General features: G+C 41.9%; 1 protein-coding gene across 2 annotated transcripts in view; it reads right to left on the bottom strand.

Moving 5' to 3' along the window:
• Positions 1–20254, bottom strand: part of LOC121579726 (segment polarity protein dishevelled homolog DVL-2) — a 49351-nt gene that overhangs the window by 18019 nt on the left and 11078 nt on the right. For both annotated transcript variants that reach the window (XM_041894565.2, XM_041894566.2), the window contains exons 2-9: positions 9660–9729; positions 9218–9363; positions 8766–8875; positions 8352–8478; positions 8011–8101; positions 3658–3727; positions 3267–3406; positions 3098–3174 (exon numbers count right to left, since the gene is read on the bottom strand). In XM_041894565.2, the coding sequence (XP_041750499.1) occupies positions 3098–3174; positions 3267–3406; positions 3658–3727; positions 8011–8101; positions 8352–8478; positions 8766–8875; positions 9218–9363; positions 9660–9729 (831 nt within the window). The remainder of the gene's footprint in view (positions 1–3097; positions 3175–3266; positions 3407–3657; positions 3728–8010; positions 8102–8351; positions 8479–8765; positions 8876–9217; positions 9364–9659; positions 9730–20254) is intronic.

The raw sequence follows: 20254 nt of genomic DNA, 5'->3' as shown, positions 1-20254 counted from the left end.
GGACCTTGCGGGCGCTGCAGGATTTCAGTCCTTCACGGTGTAGTGTGTTACCAATTGTTTTCTTGGTGACTATGGTCCCAGCTGCCTTGAGATCATTGACAAGATCCTCCCGTGAAGTTCTGGGTTGATTCCTCACCGTACTCATGATCATTGCAACTCCACGAAGTGAGATCTTGCATGGAGCCCCAGACCGAGGGAGTTTGACCATTATTTTTTGTTTCTTCCATTTGTGAATAATCACACCAACTGTTGTCACCTTCTCACCAAGCTGCTTGATAATGGTCTTGTAGCCCATTCCAGCCTTGTGTAGGTCTACAATCTTGTCCCTGACATCCTTGGAGAGCTCTTTGGTCTTGGCCATGGTGGAGAGTTTGGAATCTGATTGATTGATTGCTTCTGTGGACAGGTGTCTTTTATACAGGTAACAAGCTGAGATTAGGAGCACTCCCTTTAAGAGTGTGCTCCTAATCTCAGCTCGTTACCTGTATAAAAGACACCTGGGAGCCAGAAATCTTTCTGATTGAGAGGGGGTCAAATACTTATTTCCCTCATTAAAATGCAAATCAATTTATAACATTTTTCACATGCGTATTTCTGGATTTTGTTGTTGTTATTCTGTCTCTCACTGTTCAAATAAAACTACCATTAAAATTATAGACTGATCATTTCTTTGTCATTGGGCAAACGTACAAAATCAGCAGGGGATCAAATACTTTTTTCCCTCACTGTATACACATACATACATATACAGTGCCTTGCAAAAGTATTCATCCCCCTTGGCGTTTTTCCTATTTTGTTGCATTACAACCTGTAATTTAAATTGATTTCATTTGGATTTCATGTAATGGACATACACAAAATAGTCCAAATTGGTGAAGTGAAATGAAAAAAATAACTTGTTTCAAAAAATTCACCCCCTTTGCTATGGAGCCCCTAAATCAAATCTGGTGCAACCAATTACCTTCAGAAGTCACATAATTAGTTAAATAAAGTCCACCTGTGTGCAATCTAAGTGTCACATGATCTGTCACATGATCTCAGTATATATACACACACACCTGTTCTGGAAGGCCCCAGAGTCTGCAACACCACTAAGCAAGGGGCACCACCAAGCAAGCGGCACCATGAAGACCAAGGAGCTCTCCAAACAAGTCAGGGACAAAGTTGTGGAGAAGTACAGATCAGGGTTGGGTTATAAAAAAATATCAGAAACGTTGAACATCCCACGGAGCACCATTAAATCCATTATTAAACATTTTAAAGAATATGGCACCACAACAAACCTGCCAAGAGACGGCCGCCCACCAAAACTCACGGACCAGGCAAGGAGGGCATTAATCAGAGAGGTAACAAAGAGACCAAACATAACCCTGAAGGAGCTGCAAAGCTCCACAGCAGAGATTGGAGTATCTGTCCATAGGACCACTTTAAGCCGTACACTCCACAGAGCTGGGCTTTACGGAAGAGTGGCCAGAAAAAAGCCATTGCTTAAAGAAAAAAATAAGCAAACACGTTTGGTGTTCACCAAAAGTCATGTGGGAGACTCCCCAAACATATGGAAGAAGGTACTCTGGTCAGATGAGACTAAAATTAAGCTTTTTGGCCATCAAGGAAAACGCTATGTCTGGAGCAAACCCAACACCTCTCATCACCCCGAGAACACCATCCCCACAGTGAAGCATGGTGGTGGCAGCATCATGCTGTGGGGGTTGTTTTTCCATCGGCAGGGACTGGGAAACTGGTCAGAATTGAAGGAATGATGGATGGCGCTAAATACAGGGAAATTATTGAGGGAAACCTGTTTCAGTCTTCCAGAGATTTGAGACTGGGATGGAGGTTCACCTTCCAGCAGGACAATGACCCTAAGCATACTGCTAAAGCAACACTTGAGTGGTTTAAGGGGAAACATTTAAATGTCTTGGAATGGCCTAGTCAAAGCCCAGACCTCAATCCAATTGAGAATCTATGGTATGGCTTAAAGATTGCTGTACACCAGTGGAACCCATCCAACTTGAAGGAGCTGGAACAGTTTTGCCTTGAAGAATGGGCAAAAATCCCAGTGGCTAGATGTGCCAAGCTTATAGAGACATAACCCAAAAGACTTACAGCTGTAATTGCTGCAAAAGGTGGCTCTACAAAGTATTGACTTGGGGACTTGTCTTATTTCTTGTTTGTTTCACAATAAAACATATTTTGCATATTTTTTTTAATTTATTTTATTGTCATTTAGCAGACGCTCTTATCCAGAGCGACTTACAGGAGCAATTAGGGTTAAGTGCCTTGCTCAAGGGCACATCGACAGATTTTTCACCTAGTCGGCTCGGGGATTAGAACCAGCGACCTTTCGGTTACTGGCACAACGCTCTTAACCACTAAGCTACCTGCCTCCCATCTTCAAAGTGGTAGGCATGTTGTGTAAATCAAATGATACAAACCCCCCAAAAAACAATTTTAATTCCAGGTTGTAAGGCAACAAAATAGGAAAAATGCCAAAGGGGGGGTGAATACTTCGCAAGCCACTGTACACACACACACACCTCTTTTAAATATATTTTCCTTTATTATTTTCCCCTAACCCTACATACTATATACATTTAATGGACACAATGTATTTTACAATAGTTATCATTTTTTGTTTGTTTTTAATCCCATCCTTCAGCTACCATCAACCCCTCCCATGTATCTCTGAATCCCATCCAGTTTGATATCAATTTTTCCATATATTTTAACTATGCTGTTTCACAAAAGTTTTGAATCTATATACATTTTACTGACACAGTATATTTTACATTAGTCATCTTGTTTTTAATCCCACCCTTCAGCTCCACTCAACCACTCCCATCTATCTCCATCCATTTTAATTTTTATTTGCCATATATTTTTCAACTGTGCTGTGATGTTACACAAAAGTTCTGAACCTTTCTATTCTCATAGTTTCTACAGATTGTAAATTAAAAGACAAACATTTTTGCTAAATGTATTATATTATAAATCGATTGATAGTTATTTATCTTTGTAGAAGGAGCAGAAGGCATGCACACATAGACCAAGATGCAGACTGAAGGTTAGTGCATACAGGAAAGAGGAGATGCCTTACCCAGGTTTATGTACAATCTCTCTCAGCACACGGACAGCATCGTCATTACTCATGTTCTCAAAATTGATGTCGTTCACCTGAGATGAAGCAACATCAGAGGATAGACCTTAAACAAAGAGCTTTCCAGCTCTAAGTGACGCAACTTATTGTGTGTGTGTGTGTGTGTCACCTGAAGCAGCATGTCTCCTGGTTCGATCCGCCCATCAGCAGCCACAGCCCCTCCCTTCATAATGGAGCCGATGTAGATACCCCCGTCGCCCCTCTCATTGCTCTGACCCACGATACTGATGCCCAGGAAGTTGTATTTATCTGCCCGGGGGAAACCATTAGGATACATATATAGTACATCAGCTAACAGATAGTCTTATTATCCTATTCCATTTGATTTCAGATCAGAAAAACTAAACCTTACAGATAAACTAGCACGTGAGCCTGATGTAGGGATAAGGCAATGGAAGAGCGTGAGGTGATAGTGGAGTGAGAAGGGAAGAAAAGTAGGAGAAAGGGTAGTGAATAAGAAAGAAGTGAGAAGGTGGGGAGCAGTTGAAGGGGGAACTCACCCATGTTGAGTGTAACAGTGATGATGTTGAGGGACATGGTGGAGTCTGTCACACTGCTGAACGAAGACGCCTGAAACACAGCAAAACAAAAACTTAATAATAAAAAATGTACTGTTACATCACATACACCGAGTCTACAAAATATTAAGGACACCTGCTCGTTCCATGACAGACTGACCAGGTGAATCCAAGTGAAAGCTATGATCCCTTATTGATGTCACTTGTTAAATCCACTTCAAATCAGTGTAGATGAAGGGTAGGAGACAGGCTAAAGAAGGATTTTGAGACAATTGAGACATGGATTGTGTATGTGTGCCATTCAGAGGGTGAATGGGCAAGACAAAAATATTGAAGTGCATTTGAATGGGTATTGTAGTAGGTGCCAGGCGCACCGGTTTGTGTCAAAAACTGCAATGCTGCTGGGTTTTTCACGCTCAACAGTTTCCCATGTGTATCAAGAATGGACCACCACCCAAAGGACATCCAGCTAACTTGACAACCGTGGGAACCATTGGAGTCAACATGGGCCAGCATCACTGTGGAACGCTTTCGACATCTTGTCTTGTCATTTCGTCGAGTCCATGCCCCGACGAAATGAGGCTGTTCTGAGGGCAATAGTGGGGTGTGCAACTAGGGCTGTGGCGGTCATGAAATTTTGTCAGCCGGTAATTGTCATGCAAATAACTGCTGGTCTCACGGTCATTTACCATTAATTAACGTAAAGGGGTTCCACACATACAAGCTGTTGATGAAACATCTACATTTTAAAAGTCTAAAGTCTAATAAATCAATTTAATAGCCTGTACACCATCACAATAAATCCATTATTCAACTTTTTTGGGGGGGAGATAGTGCGCACATGGTGCAGTTACAGTGGGGAGAACAAGTATTTGATACACTGCCGATTTTGCAGATTTTCCTACTTACAAAGCATGTAGAGGTCTGTAATTTTTATCATAGGTACACTTCAACTGTGACAGAAAATCACATTGTATGATTTTTAAGTAATGAATTTGCATTTTATTGCATGACATAAGTATTTGATACATCAGAAAAGCAGAACTTAATATTTGGTACAGAAACCTTTGTTTGCAATTACAGAGATCATACGTTTCCTGTAGGTCTTGACCAGGTTTGCACACACTGCAGCAGGAATTTTGGCCCACTCCTCCATACAGACCTTCTCCAGATCCTTCAGGTTTCGGGGCTGTCGCTGGGCAATACAGACTTTCAGCTCCCTCCAAAGATTTTCTATTGGGTTCAGGTCTGGAGACTGGCTAGGCCACTCCAGGACCTTGAGATGCTTCTTACGGAGCCACTCCTTAGTTGCCCTGGCTATGTGTTTCGGGTCGTTGTCATGCTGGAAGACCCAGCCACGACCAATCTTCAATGCTCTTACTGAGGGAAGGAGGTTGTTGGCCAAGATCTCGCGATACATGGCCCCATCCATCCTCCCCTCAATACGGTGCCGTAGTCCTGTCCCCTTTGCAGAAAAGCATCCCCAAAAATGATGTTTCCACCTCCATGCTTCACAGTTGGGATGGTGTTCTTGGGGTTGTACTCATCCTTCTTCTTCCTCCAAACACGGCGAGTGGAGTTTAGACCAAAAAGCTCTATTTTTGTCTCATCAGACCACATGACCTTCTCCCATTCCTCCTCTGGATCATCCAGATGGTCATTGGCAAACTTCAGACGGGCCTGGACATGCGCTGGCTTGAGCAGGGGGACCTTGCGTGCGCTGCAGGATTTTAATCCATGACGGCGTAGTGTGTTACTAATGGTTTTCTTTGAGACTGTGGTCCCAGCTCTCTTCAGGTCATTGACCAGGTCCTGCCGTGTAGTTCTGGGCTGATCCCTCACCTTACTCATGATCATTGATGCCCTCACGAGGTGAGATCTTGCATGGAGCCCCAGACCGAGGGTGATTGACCGTCATCTTGAACTTCTACCATTTTCTAATAATTGCGCCAACAGTTGTTGCCTTCTCACCAAGCTGCTTGCCTATTGTCCTGTAGCCCATCCCAGCCTTGTGCAGGTCTACAATTTTATCCCTGATGTCCTTACACAGCTCTCTGGTCTTGGCCATTGTGGAGAGGTTGGAGTCTGTTTGATTGAGTGTGTGGACAGGTGTCTTTTATACAGGTAACGAGTTCAAACAGGTGCAGTTAATACAGGTAATGAGTGGAGAACAGGAGGGCTTCTTAAAGAAAAACTAACAGGTCTGTGAGAGCTGGAATTCTTACTGGTTGGTAGGTGATCAAATACTTATGTCATGCAATAAAATGCAAATTAATTACTTAAAAATCATACAATGTCATTTTCTGGATTTTTGTTCTAGATTCCGTCTCTGACAGTTGAAATGTACCTATGATAAAAATGAAAGACCTCTACATGCTTTGTAAGTAGGAAAACCTGCAAAATCGGCAGTGTATCAAATACTTGTTCTCCCCACTGTATATTCTGTGTTCAGCTTACAAAGTGATGATTTGAAACCGGTCCTATATGCTTGATTTAGAGTCATGAACGATACAAACCTTAGAATGTCTTACGAAAATCAAAACATATATGGGCTGCATGATTCCACTATATTGATTACTTTTTTTTTTTTTATGGGAAAAAAGGCATGCACCATTTCTTACCGCAGTGTAATTGCCTATATGTGTGAAATTAGTTTCGATTTAAAATGGCCAATTAGCAGCTGGGCAGGCTAAACACCCTCTCTGACGCAGTGCTGGTAGCACAAATTCACATATACTTTTTAGCAAGGAGAGCCAATAAAGGAAAACGAGAGTGGTTATCCCGCCACCATGACAGGGGGTCAGCAGATGTGGCCGGTTCCTTCTCTTCCATATAGCGGGTCATCTCGGTGTCGGCACACACTCTCACAGGTACGGGGGGGAGCTTTTAGGGCCAGTTTCTTCTAAGAAGATCACCAAGATTCATATTTTTAGTCGGGGGCTGTGCAGTCATCCCCATCTCCAGCTGTCCCACTGGTGCCGCCTCCGTCTACTTCCCCGAGTGCCAACATCTCCTGGAGGAGGGCATCTTTCGTGCAATCCAAGCCATCTCCCACACGGCCTTTGCACCAGGGGTCAAGTACGCAGGCCTTTGACGAAAGTCCCTGTAGTGCTGGTTCTTTGTACTTGTCCTGCAATACACTGCCCATCATTTTTTATATTTTCCGTTAGCTCGGAGTCGTCGGGTTTGGGAGAGGTATAGGTTGTCTCATGACAATGGGACATGAGAGACCAATCACTGGATATGTAGTGAAGAGTCAGGCTCATGAATGGGGTCATGTTTACGCTAGACCACAGATCTGTTGTGAGAGAGACCTTTGAGGTCTTGGAGAATTTCTCCCCTCACTTTGTTATACATATTGGGAACAGCCATTTGTGAAAAGAATGCTTGATGGTAACTCATACTGATTGTCCATTTCCTGCATTAATTCTTTAAATGATTGCTTTTCAACTGTACGAAAAGGAACCATCTCCCTTACCAAGTAGCGAGTCACATGGTCAGTTATTCTCTGCCATTTGTTGCTGTCTCGTTTGTATTTCTCCACTCGGGGGAACGCGTGCGCAACACTCAGCTGCCCCTTGCCACACGTTTTGCCGCCACCTGTTGAATCTGGTGTGGTAGAGGTTCCTCTTAGTTCAGCAAATTTTGCAGGGTGGTTAATTCGAAGGTGGCTTCTCCGATTGGCGGCATTTGCATGTTTAACAAATATTTTCCTCACGCATATTCGGCAAATGGCTTCATCCAGGTTCATTGGCTGACCTCTTGCATTTGACTTGAATCCAAAATGTGTCAAAATGGCTGCAGTTGTGTTTGGCTTTGAAACAATATCCATGACAGTGTTTTAGAATCAGTTTCCACCTGTTGTTGACAAACTGGGCCTGATGGGACCACTCAGATCTTCCGCTCTTTTCTGTCCATATGGGAAGGCGTGGTTAAATCAAGGTAAGTAAATACACCTGATTTTTCTAAAATGTTCGTTTCTGCTGAGTACCAGGCCATTAGTGACGATGGCCGTTAGCAAGTGCGCAGTTTTAGAGTAGCCTAGTTACCGTGAATCAACGATCACGTGGAATTTGACTGCGGTCATGATGTGTGACTGCCGGTGTGGCGGTAATATGGTCACCGTAACAGCCCTTTGTGCAACTCAATATTAGGAAGGTGTCCTTAATGTTTTGTACACTCAGTGTATACTGAAACACAAACTGGCCCCTACTGCAGGCCCCTACAGATGTCCTATCCATACCATATCTGCTAACTATAGTATAGTCTTATGAACTGAGAATTACTGTATGTTCCTAGATAAATATGATATATTAAAAGCTGTAGCTGCAGTACCCTCTCTAGCCTGGTGGGGCGCTGCTTCCGGCGTCTGCGGTGGCGCTTCAGTAGCCGAGAGGCTGTGCTCTGTTCTGTGGTGCTGCTGAACCTGAGGGGGGAGAAAGGGAAGCGTTAACGACCCCATTCTGGCTAAGGAAGCCTGTAATTGTCTCAGAAACTATTTCCTGGATATCACAAAAAGGGTTCCCCAAGGCTCTATTTTAGGGCTTGTTTTGTTAACCATTTATATAAATGACATAGGTAAAGTGGTGATGTTGGGCCAAATAGGATTTGATAAAGTTCAAGTTATTAAACAGTCGTGGTTGACGGCCCATGCTCTGTGTGTGTGTGTGTCTGACCTGCTCATGGTGTCGTCATCCGAGTCACAGAAGCTGGTGGTGTCCAGCTCGCTGCTCATGATGGTGGAGGCACTCTCGTAGCCTGCCAGGTGGCGCTCCCGACGGCTCTGACCGTTCATCCGCGGCCCTTTGGAGAGCAGACGGACAACAGAGATAAGGACGATCCGATGGGAAACGAGCGTCGTCCAAACATTACTCCCTCAGCACCTAGACTAGGAGCATTTCACCTATATGCATGCCACTTTGCCAAAGCGATAGTACAATTAACATTTGAGTCATTTAGCGCTTATCCAGAGCAACTTAGTCGCATACATTTTTAGGATGTGTATGTAATGCCTGCAGGGATTGAACCCCCGACCAAGGCGTTTCTTGCGCGATGTTCTTACCAACTGGACCACTCAAACAGTTACTGACCGTGCTGCTCTATGCTCTCCCTCCGTCTGGGCCTCTCCCTTCTGAATGACACCACTGACTCGGTCTCGGTACGCTCATCCAGGTTCTCAACACTACCCGCCACGTTGGGACTGGAGGGGTGGAGAAAGAGTGAGAGAGAGGGCAGAGAACGAGGGGGATGAGATTGTGGAGGATGTTGTAGAATGCCATTGTCATTAATGGAGAAAAAAAACTCCCATGTCTCAGTTTCCCAATTTTTTTTTGACATATTGTAAAGGCATCCTGATGAAAGTAGTCAGCATTTTTCCTGTTCTCCCTCTGAAATGTTCTTCTCACAATCCCAATCCACTGTACCGTTCAATCATTATACCATTCACTGGAGCTGCCACTTTGTATTGCATTTACTTAACTCCCAGCCGTGTGTGTGTGTGTGTGTGTGTGTGTGTGTGTGGGGGGGGGGGGCTTCAACCTACTGGAACGAGGGGGGTCTGGAGTCTCCGATGCCCCCTGTCCTCTCCACCGGGAGGGGAGGCAGGGGGGGAGGAGGGGGAGAGGACTCCGTACAGACCTCCACCGGGGGAGGAGGGGGCTCCGCAAGGGGACTGTCTGAGGACACCAGCTAGAGAAGGAGAGAGGGGAGTGGGGGAGAGAAAGTCGAAAAACTGACCTATTCAAACAAGCAAACGCCATGCTTACTCGCCTACTACCAAACTAGCATGCTGTCAAAACAAACATCAGGATCACATCAGTGAAAACAAGATCAAAGTTATTATTCTAGATGAATAACTCAATACTGTATTGACAGTCTCTAGTCATTGACACAAGTGAGAAGTATTGAGGTTACTGCTGACCGGGTGGACAATGTGTCATGTAACACGATCAGTAGAAGAAAGGTGAAAGAAGTCAGCATCTTACCCATGACACAACTCTCCCATTGAAGCAAGGTAGTTTGGCAGCATCATCCGAAATCTCTTCCTTCACCACACTATGGACATAACACAGATCGAGAGATAAGTGATGTAAACGCACACACACACAGAGATAAAGATCTCAAACATGCCATTGCTAATTCGCCCATGCTTCAGGCAGAGTGGATGTCACATGCTCACTCACTCAGACCTACAACATTATCTCAAATAAACACAATGGATGAATTGTGCACTGATAAGTCTAGAATGCAAAACATTTATGTCATTTAGCAGACGCTCTTATCCAGAGCGACTTACAAATTGGTGCATTCACCTTATAGCCAGTGGGATAACCCATTTATGATGAAATATGGAGGCTACTTTTCCCTGTTATTTCAAATAGGTACTTTTAGTCTCTCTCTCTCTCTCTCTCTCTCTCTCTCTCTCTCTCTCTCTCTCTCTCTCTCTCTCTCTCTCTCTCTCTCTCTCTCTCTCTCTCTCTCTCTCTCTCTCTCTCTCTCTCTCTCTCTCTCTCTCTCTCTCTCTCTCTCTCTCTCTCTCTCTCTCTCTCTCTCTCTCTCTCTCTCTCTCTCTCTCTCTCTCTCTCTCTCTCTCTCTCTCTCTCTCTCTCTCTCTCTCTCTCTCTCTCTCTCTCTCTCTCTCTCTCTCTCTCTCTCTCTCTCTCTCTCTCTCTCTCTCTCTCTCTCTCTCTCTCTCTCTCTCTCTCTCTCTCTCTCTCTCTCTCTCTCTCTCTCTCTCTCTCTCTCTCTCTCTCTCTCTCTCTCTCTCTCTCTCTCTCTCTCTCTCTCTCTCTCTCTCTCTCTCTCTCTCTCTCTCTCTCTCTCTCTCTCTCTCTCTCTCTCTCTCTCTCTCTCTCTCTCTCTCTCTCTCTCTCTCTCTCTCTCTCTCTCTCTCTCTCTCTCTCTCTCTCTCTCTCTCTCTCTCTCTCTCTCTCTCTCTCTCTCTCTCTCTCTCTCTCTCTCTCTCTCTCTGATGCGTATTATTTGGTCTGTATGGGTTTATCCACCCATCTCTCCTTTGTTGGAATGCCCGGGTGCCTGTCCATGCCTGTCACTGTGTGAAAGAAGGCATTATTCTGTGTATGCCCTTGTGATTATCATCCCATGTCCTCCATCACTTGAGCTAAAGATATCATGAATAACCAGACACTGATGATGATTTACAGTTTATGAGAAGCACATGTATTTATTGATAATGTGGGTAGAGATGTCCTCTTGATTGTTGCTGATCACCTGTAAAGGAGAAAGGAACATGTATTAGGAGTTGGGAGCGCTGGCAATTGGTTCGGCGCAGAAAGGTTTTGCGTCTCCCAGTATTATACAGTGCTATGAAAAAGTATTTGCCCCCTTTCTAATTTTCTCTACTTTTGGATATTTGTGATACTGAATGTTATCAGATCTTCAACCAAAACATAATATTAGATAAAGGGAACATAAGTGAACAAATAACACAACAATTACATTTTATTTCATAAACAAAGTTATGCAACACCCAATTCCTCTGTGTGAAAAAGTAATTGCCCCCTTACACTCAATAACTGGTTGTGCCACCTTTAGCTGCAATGACTCCAACCAAATGCTTCCTGTAGTTGTTGATCAGTCTCTCACGTCGCTGTGGAGGAATTTTGGCCCACTCTTCCATGCAGAACTGCTTTAACTCTGTGTTTTCAAGCATTAACTGCTCGTTTCAAGTCCCGCCACAACATCTCAATTGGGATTAGGTCTGGACTTTGACTAGGCCATTCCAAAACTTCCAATTTCTTGCTTTTTAGCAATTTTAATGTAGACTTGATTGTGTGTTTTGGATCATTATCTTGCTGCATGACCCAGCTGCGCTTCAGCTCCAGCTCACAGACGGATGGTCTGACATTCTCCTGTAGAATTCTCTGATACAGAGCAGAATTCATGGTTCTTTCTATTAAGGCAAGTCGTCCAGGTCCTGAGGCAGCAAAGCATCCCCAAACCATCACACCACCACCACCATGCTTGACCTTTGGTATGATGTTCTTACTGTGGAATGAAGAGTTTGGTTTTCTCCAGGCATTACTGGAACCATGTCGTCCAAAAATCATCTGTCCATAGAAAGTTCTTCCAAGAGTCTTGATGATCATCCAGGTGCTTTTTGGCAAACTTGAGTCAACGTTTTGGACGAGATGGGTCCCATTATGCCTGGCGAAAACCAAACACTGCATTAGACAGTAAGAACATCATACCAAAGGTCAAGCATGGTGGTGGTGGTGTGATGGTTTGGGGATGCTTTGCTGCCCAAAGTCCAGACCTAATCCCAATTGAGATGTTGTGGCAGGACTTGAAACGAGCAGTTCATGCTTGAAAACCCACACGTCACTGAGTTAAAGCAGTTCTGCATGGAAGAGTGGGCCAAAATTCCTCCACAGCGACGTGAGAGACTGACCAACAACTACAGGAAGCATTTGGTTGGAGTCATTGCAGCTAAAGGTGGCACAACCAGTTATTGAGTGTAAGGGGGCAATTACTTTTTCACACAGGGGAATTGGGTGTTGCATAACTTTGTTTATGAAATAAATATGTAATTGTTGTGTTAGTTGTTCACTTATGTTCCCTTTATCTAATATTAGGTTTTGATTGAAGATCTGATAACATTCAGTATCACAAATAAGCAAAAGTAGAGAAAATTAGAAAGGGGGCAAATACTTTTTCATAGCACTGTATCTCTTTATGTTTGTGCATTTAGTGATAAAAAGTAACATGTGCAATGTGATAAGAATTAAAAATGTAAAGACAAAGCTGTAAAAATTTAAATGATTACCTTGTATTTCCTCATTGATTGAAGGGGGTATCTGTTCGCTTCCTGGTGGGAGTCTAGGTTGAAGATAATCAATTTTGTTCGACCTAGATGGGCGTTTGACTGTCAAACAGTGGGTGTTTTCGCATTAATTAATGCTACTGGGTATGCAGAAGTAGTATATCCCCAGGGGACGTATACGTTTCTATCCCAAGTGGTTTTATATGGTGTAATACCTTTGACGTTTGTGCTATGGAAATATATTTGTTTATAATATGAACAGGTGTATATTGTAATGTTTGCCTTTGATTGTTTGAAACCAAAGATGATCTACTATATTGACAAGATAGTCGAGTGATAACAATGTAAATACATGTCCTCAAAAGATGGAAGGTGGGACCATTCTAGCCAATGAGAGGGCAGATACATGTGTGAACAACAGGCACAACTCTGATATATATATATTTTTTTAAAGATGCGGAAATACGTGTCCAATTACGTCAGTGCTTTCATAACAACCTAACCATTTCAAAACATATATTTGATCAAATAAGCCTCACGTAGCAAATTAGCAATTACATTTTTTGTTTACCAAAATCGACACTCATTGCCCTCGATACAAAATTATTCACTTCGTGGTCTTATTTTAATGGACAGATTTTGGGCGGAGTAAACCCTCTCGCTTCGCCTCTTCCTCTCTGTATGCCCATTGGCTGATGCATTGTGGGTATTCCTATAAGAACCCTGTAATTTCTTTGTTTGAGAGACAGAGGCAGGGAACAGGTCTGCATGCTGCCGGTCTCAGGCAAATTTGAAGCCTGTATTTTTATTTGGAGATCTCCAGTTTAGTTCATGTCCTTGCTCTAGAGCAGGGATTTTCAAACTGTGGTCCGCGGCGGTACTGCAGAGGATGATAACTTTCTTCTTCTGGAAAATATTTTTGGGGATTTTTTTATGTGAAATATTTTAGGATATTGCTAGCTGCAACCGAATACCATCGTGAATACCATTTTTAATGTCTCTGCAACCAGTATGAAGGAAGTTGGAGGTAGTTTCACGAGCCAACGCTAACAGCATTATCGCAATGACAAAGTCTACAGGAACAGTTAGCATGCTAGCTGTTGCTGTTCATCAGACTCTGGGGAAGTAGATAAATGGCTTCATTGCAAACATCTCTAACTATCCCTTTAATATGGTGGAAATTACAGTCATTGGAGCTAATTAGTGTTTTTTTTTGTCTAGAAAATTCTTACGCGGGCCACCTAAGTGGTAATTATCGGGATGCTTTTTTATTTTTTTTGTGTCAACTTAAATGTCCAAAACCAGATAGAAAGCATGCAGAAAAGATATTGATATATATTTCTATAATACAATATTCGAGAGAAAAAATAAAAAATAAAAAAGCTAGACAGTCAGGGAAAATAAAACATTCCCGAAACTGGTCATTCAGAGCACATGCCCATTGATTTTGTTATGTTTGAACAGAGGAACACAGCATTAGCCATGGCAAAATACATAGCATTGCTGGAAATTAGCTTCAAAACTGCAAAATGTGCTTTCAGCACAATGAAAGTGTAGAATTGCAGAAAATTTGCTTTACAACAGCAAAATTCCCTACACCGCCAAGATACCTTTTTAGCTAATAGACTATGTTAGTTCACACTTCCTCTTGCAATGAACTGTAGGGAGGTCAAAATCATGAAACCTTCTACCAAATCTATTCATATTAAAATGTTGATTACTTCTACTAGCCATTATCATTCACCTGATGACAGGTTCAAAAGTGGTGTGTCAAAATTTGTACGTGACTTCTGGGGCCTGGAATTTTTCCTGATCTCATGACCTGGTCAGGTAAAACTCTTGGTCCTATTCGTAGGCTATAACAGGGTCCAACTTAACTTTTCTTCCTCACTGGCCCGGACATGGTGTAGTTTTTAAATGCATTGGGGTCATGCAGGACCTACAGGTTGGCATGCATTCTCTCTATATGCAGCTATTAATAGGCTATATTTGGTTATTATGATATGCATTAAAAAGCTGTTTAATAGATTACTTACATTGCTAAATTATATTAATCTATTCTTTAGAATTGCATTGAATTAATTGCATTCATTTTTGTTTCTAAAGTATGTAATTTTTAGAAGATGTATTTTTACATCTCAATATAGGACGCTGCCCCTTTAAGACAATTGCGTTCCAAAAAGAGACATCTACCTGGCTACAGGAGGCTAGCCAAGACAAATGCTCGTGTCTTTCTGTAGGTTTCTTTTTGCAGACCATCAACAGTAGCCAGCATATTGCTAGTATGTTCACTATTGAAAGTTTACTTTTGTAAATCACTTCCCCTAAAATAAATAAGCTCAGCGAGTAGATTGATGGGCACTTATTTTTGCTCAGGACAGCTCATGTGTGCTGTGTGAACGTAGCTATCAACTTCTGTATTGCTCGAGAAGTTGTGACTTGAGGGAGAATATTAGTGCTTGAATGAACGGCCAATCACATTGCACAAATAGCACGCTTGTCTGCGTGTAGTCTTCAATGGTTTTTAAAGGTAGACTGCGACGACAGAGCAGGTACATTTTAAACTGGAATGCAAAAATGCGCTGATAAGTAGGCTAACTGGCCCGGTTGGCGGCGCCACACCAGAATGAAAAGTAGGCCTACTGGGGCAAATGCTGCCTCGCCACATGTTTTCCAGATGCTCTGCCTGACGTTAAGACACGTTTTAGTTTTTTTTGCTAACATATGATGGGGGTCCCTGGGTCACCGGTTTGCCCTGGGCAAGAAAAGTTTAAAAATCCTTGCTCTACAGCAGAGGTGGGCAAACCTTTTGGCTCCAGGGCCACATTGAGTTTTTGAAACCAAGTGAAGGGCCACATACTATATGCGTGACAAAACATGTGAAGCCTTTATTCATTTTCACATTGACACGCAACTACTAGTGTACTGTAGGTGTACATATGCTTGCAGAACAATTCTACCCTTGTAGAACAATTCTACCCAAATTTTCCACAATATTTTCACACAATTGTTATAATTTATAACATCACAGACACAGTCAAACACACACACACACACACACACAGATCCTGCATCTCTACCCTTGTAAAGTACAATCAAACTTAAAGTCACAATATGCTAACTTTAAAATAGATACAGTGAGGGAAAAATTATTTGATCCCCTGCTGATTTTGTACGTTTGCCCACTTTTTTGTTGTTATTCTGTCTCTCACTGTTCAAATACACCTACCATTAAAATTATAGACTGATCATTTCTTTGTCAGTGGGCAAACGTACAAAATCAGCAGGGGATCAAATACTTTTTTCCCTCACTGTATATTGTATGACTGGAGACATGCAAAATGTAACAGCAGATGTGTAAAAAAAAAAAGATTCTAAAATTTGAGTGAAACATATGGTTAGAGCATCCGTTTCATTTGGAATGGTCTGTTTTTGAAAGCATATTAAGGAACAATTATCATCTCCATTGTGAGCCATATTTACAGTTATCCAATCACCTCAGCCCAAATCTGACTGATTAGTTATTACCTGTATCCAAGTGCATTGCTGGATAATTCTCATTGCATAACCATCACCAACGAAAAGTATAATCCTTGCCTACCCCAGTCACGGTTATTCGAGTTTTGATGTGAGCAATGGGTCTGGTCATCTCTCTTGGCAAGGGCATCAAAGTCTGTTGTCATCTTTAATGTAGAGATTCTCAGAACAGCTGACAAGTGGTGACGGGATTTGTTATAATTAATGACTGAGAACGTTTGTTCACACACCTATGTGGACCCGAATAAAACAAGCATCCTTTGGGCGTGCTTTTTAATGTTTCGAAACTTTGTTTCATTCAGTGAGCCATAGAACTGGTCTATTGTGGCTGTTTTGTACTTCTCCTTCAAGCACTTTCACATTGTATGTCGATGAGCTCCAATTGTGTGTCTGGTGGTGCTTTCTCACTGTCGAAAGACAGGGGGCATGATACAAGCTCCAGCTCAGTCTCAAATCGGGAAAACTCAGCATGCAGGTCGATTAGGCACTGCATCGCAGTACTAGCTGTGCCACTAGAGATCCTGGTTCGAGTCCAGGCTCTGTCGCAGCCGGCCGCGACCGGAAGACCCATGGGGCGGTGCACAATTGACGATTGAGATTACATTTCTTAAAAACGCAACACTTTCTTGGCATATCAGACATACCGCCTTATGTCCAATATTAGTAAAAAAGTATTTTGCTGTCCATGCTTCTTTAAAACACACGATATTCAGAGTCTACTTTTCTCATTTTCACAGCACTCATTTTTCACGTCAAAAGTCATCAAGCAATGAAGTGGCTATGATGACTGAGCGCATTCTGAATCTGACTGTAGGCCCAAATACAGAGCGCGCTGCCAGGTTACAGCGCCATCTATTGGATGTTGTTTGTATATCATGGAATAAGTCATTTTAGGCCAAAAATCGTAACTCAAATATAATCATATTCAATACATTTAAAAAATGTACCGCGGGCCGGATACGCGGGCCGTACTTTTCCCCCTTGCTCTAGAGCCTGTTAGTATTTTTTGTATTTTTATATATTGTACAGTTGCCGGCTATTATCTTCACTTACAAATAAAAACGCCTCACTCTGGTCAAGAAAAGTCAAGATCTGCTGTTGCCTCACTTAAAATCCAACCGCATGGTCAACTTCACAGGCCTCTAAAGGATATTGAGGTAAAGCAAAATATAACAAATAATTTTCTGCAACTTTACTTCATCGCTTTGACAAACTTTCGAAGGAAATTAAGTAGGGCTGGGCGATATCGAATTCATTAGATTAATTTGAATTTATGTTTTTGCGCAATATTTAAAATGCCTGTATCTCAAGAATCAAGGTTTTGTCATTTTTAGCTTTTATGAGCATTTATGGTCGCTTGTTCTCGTGTTGCATTTTGTCTCTTGTATCCTTCGCTCCTTCTGTGCACCTCCCCATTTACACCAGAGATCTGTATATAATGAAGAGATGCACGTCTCCGCCCTTACAAAGGGAGTCGTTGTCCCAAAGGCTGGAAGGCAGGCGACAAGTTTAGGTCCAAAATAAGCTCATAGAAACGCATTGGGCTTATTTTGGACACATTTTAAGGAGAGGCTTCTTCGCCTTTTCCTCTATGGTTTACACACATCAAGCCCCTCCCTCTGCCTCTCACACCAACAAAGTTGAGAGATCACATCTTTCTCTCTGACAAGCGGTTTCAACTCGCTATTTGCATTTGAGGTTTGGTCCAACAGAAATCGGTTATATGGACACCAACACATTGAGACATTATTTTACTGTAATAGAGAAGTTAACTTTTCTAACGATACCCTTTTTATGTCTCAACTACTCAAATTGCGCGCAGAGCAGACTAAAACGAGAGTATAAATTAACATTGAATCTGGAAAATGAATGCTCAGTTTGTCGCGCACGGTATTGGGGTACCGCTAGCAGCATTTTAGCCAATAAGCATATAAATGTGCAATAAACATAACACACAATAATATATGGAATTGTCAACTCATTCTCATTCTGAGAAATAAGGTAGGCCACTTGATTTCAAGATCTGAACAAAGTGGACAGGCTAACATGCTTTTCAAACAGTTGGAGACAGACAGAAGGGTGTATTCATAACAATTCAACTGTTCAACCTTGTTAGCTAGCAAATAGATCCAAGTTGGCTGAACTTGAAATATAAAGATCAGCTGGCTAATCACTAGCACGTGGGATTGAGAGATTGTGGATGAGACCTGTGTTAATTTTCTATAGCCTAATGCCTGCTACAAGAAGTTAGTCATTATTAGTGAATGTGCATTATGCATGGTTTTAGTTACATTTGTAACAAAAAAAGGGCATTTTCATATACTTGAAAGCCAGATCAGTGATTATTGCAAAAAAAAGCAGGTTTAAGTTTAAGACAATGGTTTAGCTATCTTGGAATTAAGAACATTTCCAATAACTTTTTTTTCAAGAATCTAATTGCTTCTTAACTTTTTGCTTAAGGAGAAACATAAGAAATAGAGCAAGAAAATTTCCAATAACCTTTTTGAGGAATAGCAACTTTGCTTAACTTTCTTCTTAAGTCTATGGTTAAGGAAAAAATGCCAGTTAAGAAGAAATGCCTTCTTAAGAAGGTTATGTGAATCTGGGCCCTGAACCTTCTTTCACAATTATATTTCTTCAATTTCTATTTGATAGTTTACCATTTCAAATGTTGTGTGTGGTAATATGGTGGTGAGCACTGACTATCATTTCTTAGGCTGTGTTTACACAGGCAGCCCAATTATCGGCAAAAGATCTGATTGTTCAAAAGACAAATCATTGGGGAAAAGATCAGAATTGGGCCGCCTGTGTAAACGCGGCCTTAGAGACTAGAGGCTAAGTTGTGTAGTTGTACATGGTAACAGGATGTTGTAGAGTAGACATAGATGTTCAAAGTCTACATTCTCTCCATTATGTCCCCCCCCCACCCCCCCATATGTCTCATAGCCTAATGAATGTCAGCAGTCCATAAATTAAATGTACAGTCAGGGGGCCTCCAGTATAGCTGTATTACCCAGGAGATAATTTGCCTGTTGTAGACGGGAGGGAACTTATCTTACCAGGGAGGCCAGCACTCAAACTAATGGCATAATAACATTTGTCTGAGGTAGAAAATAGCTTTTGTATGTAGTGTGTGTGTGTGTGTGTGTGTGTCAGGGTTTCCTTTAGGAAAATGTGGCGCCGGACAAATTTAACAGACCCATATGCATTGGGTACGTAACCCATTAGGGCATCCACTCACGGTGCTCAGAATGACAGAAATCACATATAGATGATGGTAATTCATCTTAAGAGAACATGCAACTCCTGTAATGAAGCAGCCAATAAAACATCATTTTCAAACATTTGTCAAAATGCAATTCGCAGGAAAACTCTAAACAGCGCACCTCATGAGAGCAGTTCCTTATGTGACCGAAACAAAAATCTTAGATGGGGAATCTAAAGATGCAACAACTAGGATGGGTTGCTAATATGACTAGGCGTATGCCTTTGGCTTCTGGACAACAAAAGCAAGTTGATCTAAAAACCAATAGAACAGGAGAGAAATAGCATATGAGGAAGATTTTCATAGGCGGCGCGTCGACTTGGCCAGGAAGTAAATTGAAATAAATAAGCCTAAATTATAAAATTACTCCTGTCTACACATAAATAAAATCATTCAAAATACTTCACCAGAATGCAGGACTTAGCCACAGCGTAATCATTAGCTTTTTATTTTTTACAGCTGTGCATTGTTTTAAAATCACAAGCTTGTAGAACTATGCCTATTTGGGAAGCCCGCAATTTGGGCAGAGCGCCTGGCAGTAGGCCTAGCTGATTATTGAGTTGCGTATGTCAGTGAAACGCATCTAAAATGTGTGTCTTGAGTATGATTAAAATGTTGAGACAAGAAGGGGAGGGGTGTGTGGCAAAGATATAGGCGGGTCTCTCTCCAGAATGGCTCAGCTGTCTCCCACCAATTCATTGTTTCATTGGGTGAATTGTTTGCCTTTTGATTGTTTCTTTTTTATTAATTACCGATTACATACAGTATGTCACCAGTAGTAAACATATGTAATGGGGAATTGATAAAAAGTGTAGCTCAAGACATATAGAAAGACATATAGAAAGAGATGAATGCAATTGAAAGAACCTGAATTTATATTTTCTACTGTTTTTATTTGTCGACTTTATGTATTTTACTTAGTTGATAATGGAAGTTATAGGCCTACTGCTGCATTGACCTATAGGCTATGAGTTCCACACGCTCATTTCTTTAAC

The sequence above is a fragment of the Coregonus clupeaformis genome, chromosome 13, assembly GCF_020615455.1.
Source record: "Coregonus clupeaformis isolate EN_2021a chromosome 13, ASM2061545v1, whole genome shotgun sequence".
NCBI lineage: Eukaryota > Metazoa > Chordata > Actinopteri > Salmoniformes > Salmonidae > Coregonus > Coregonus clupeaformis.
The sequence above is the reverse complement of the archived record's forward strand: the minus strand, read 5'-3'. Positions and strand labels throughout refer to the sequence as shown.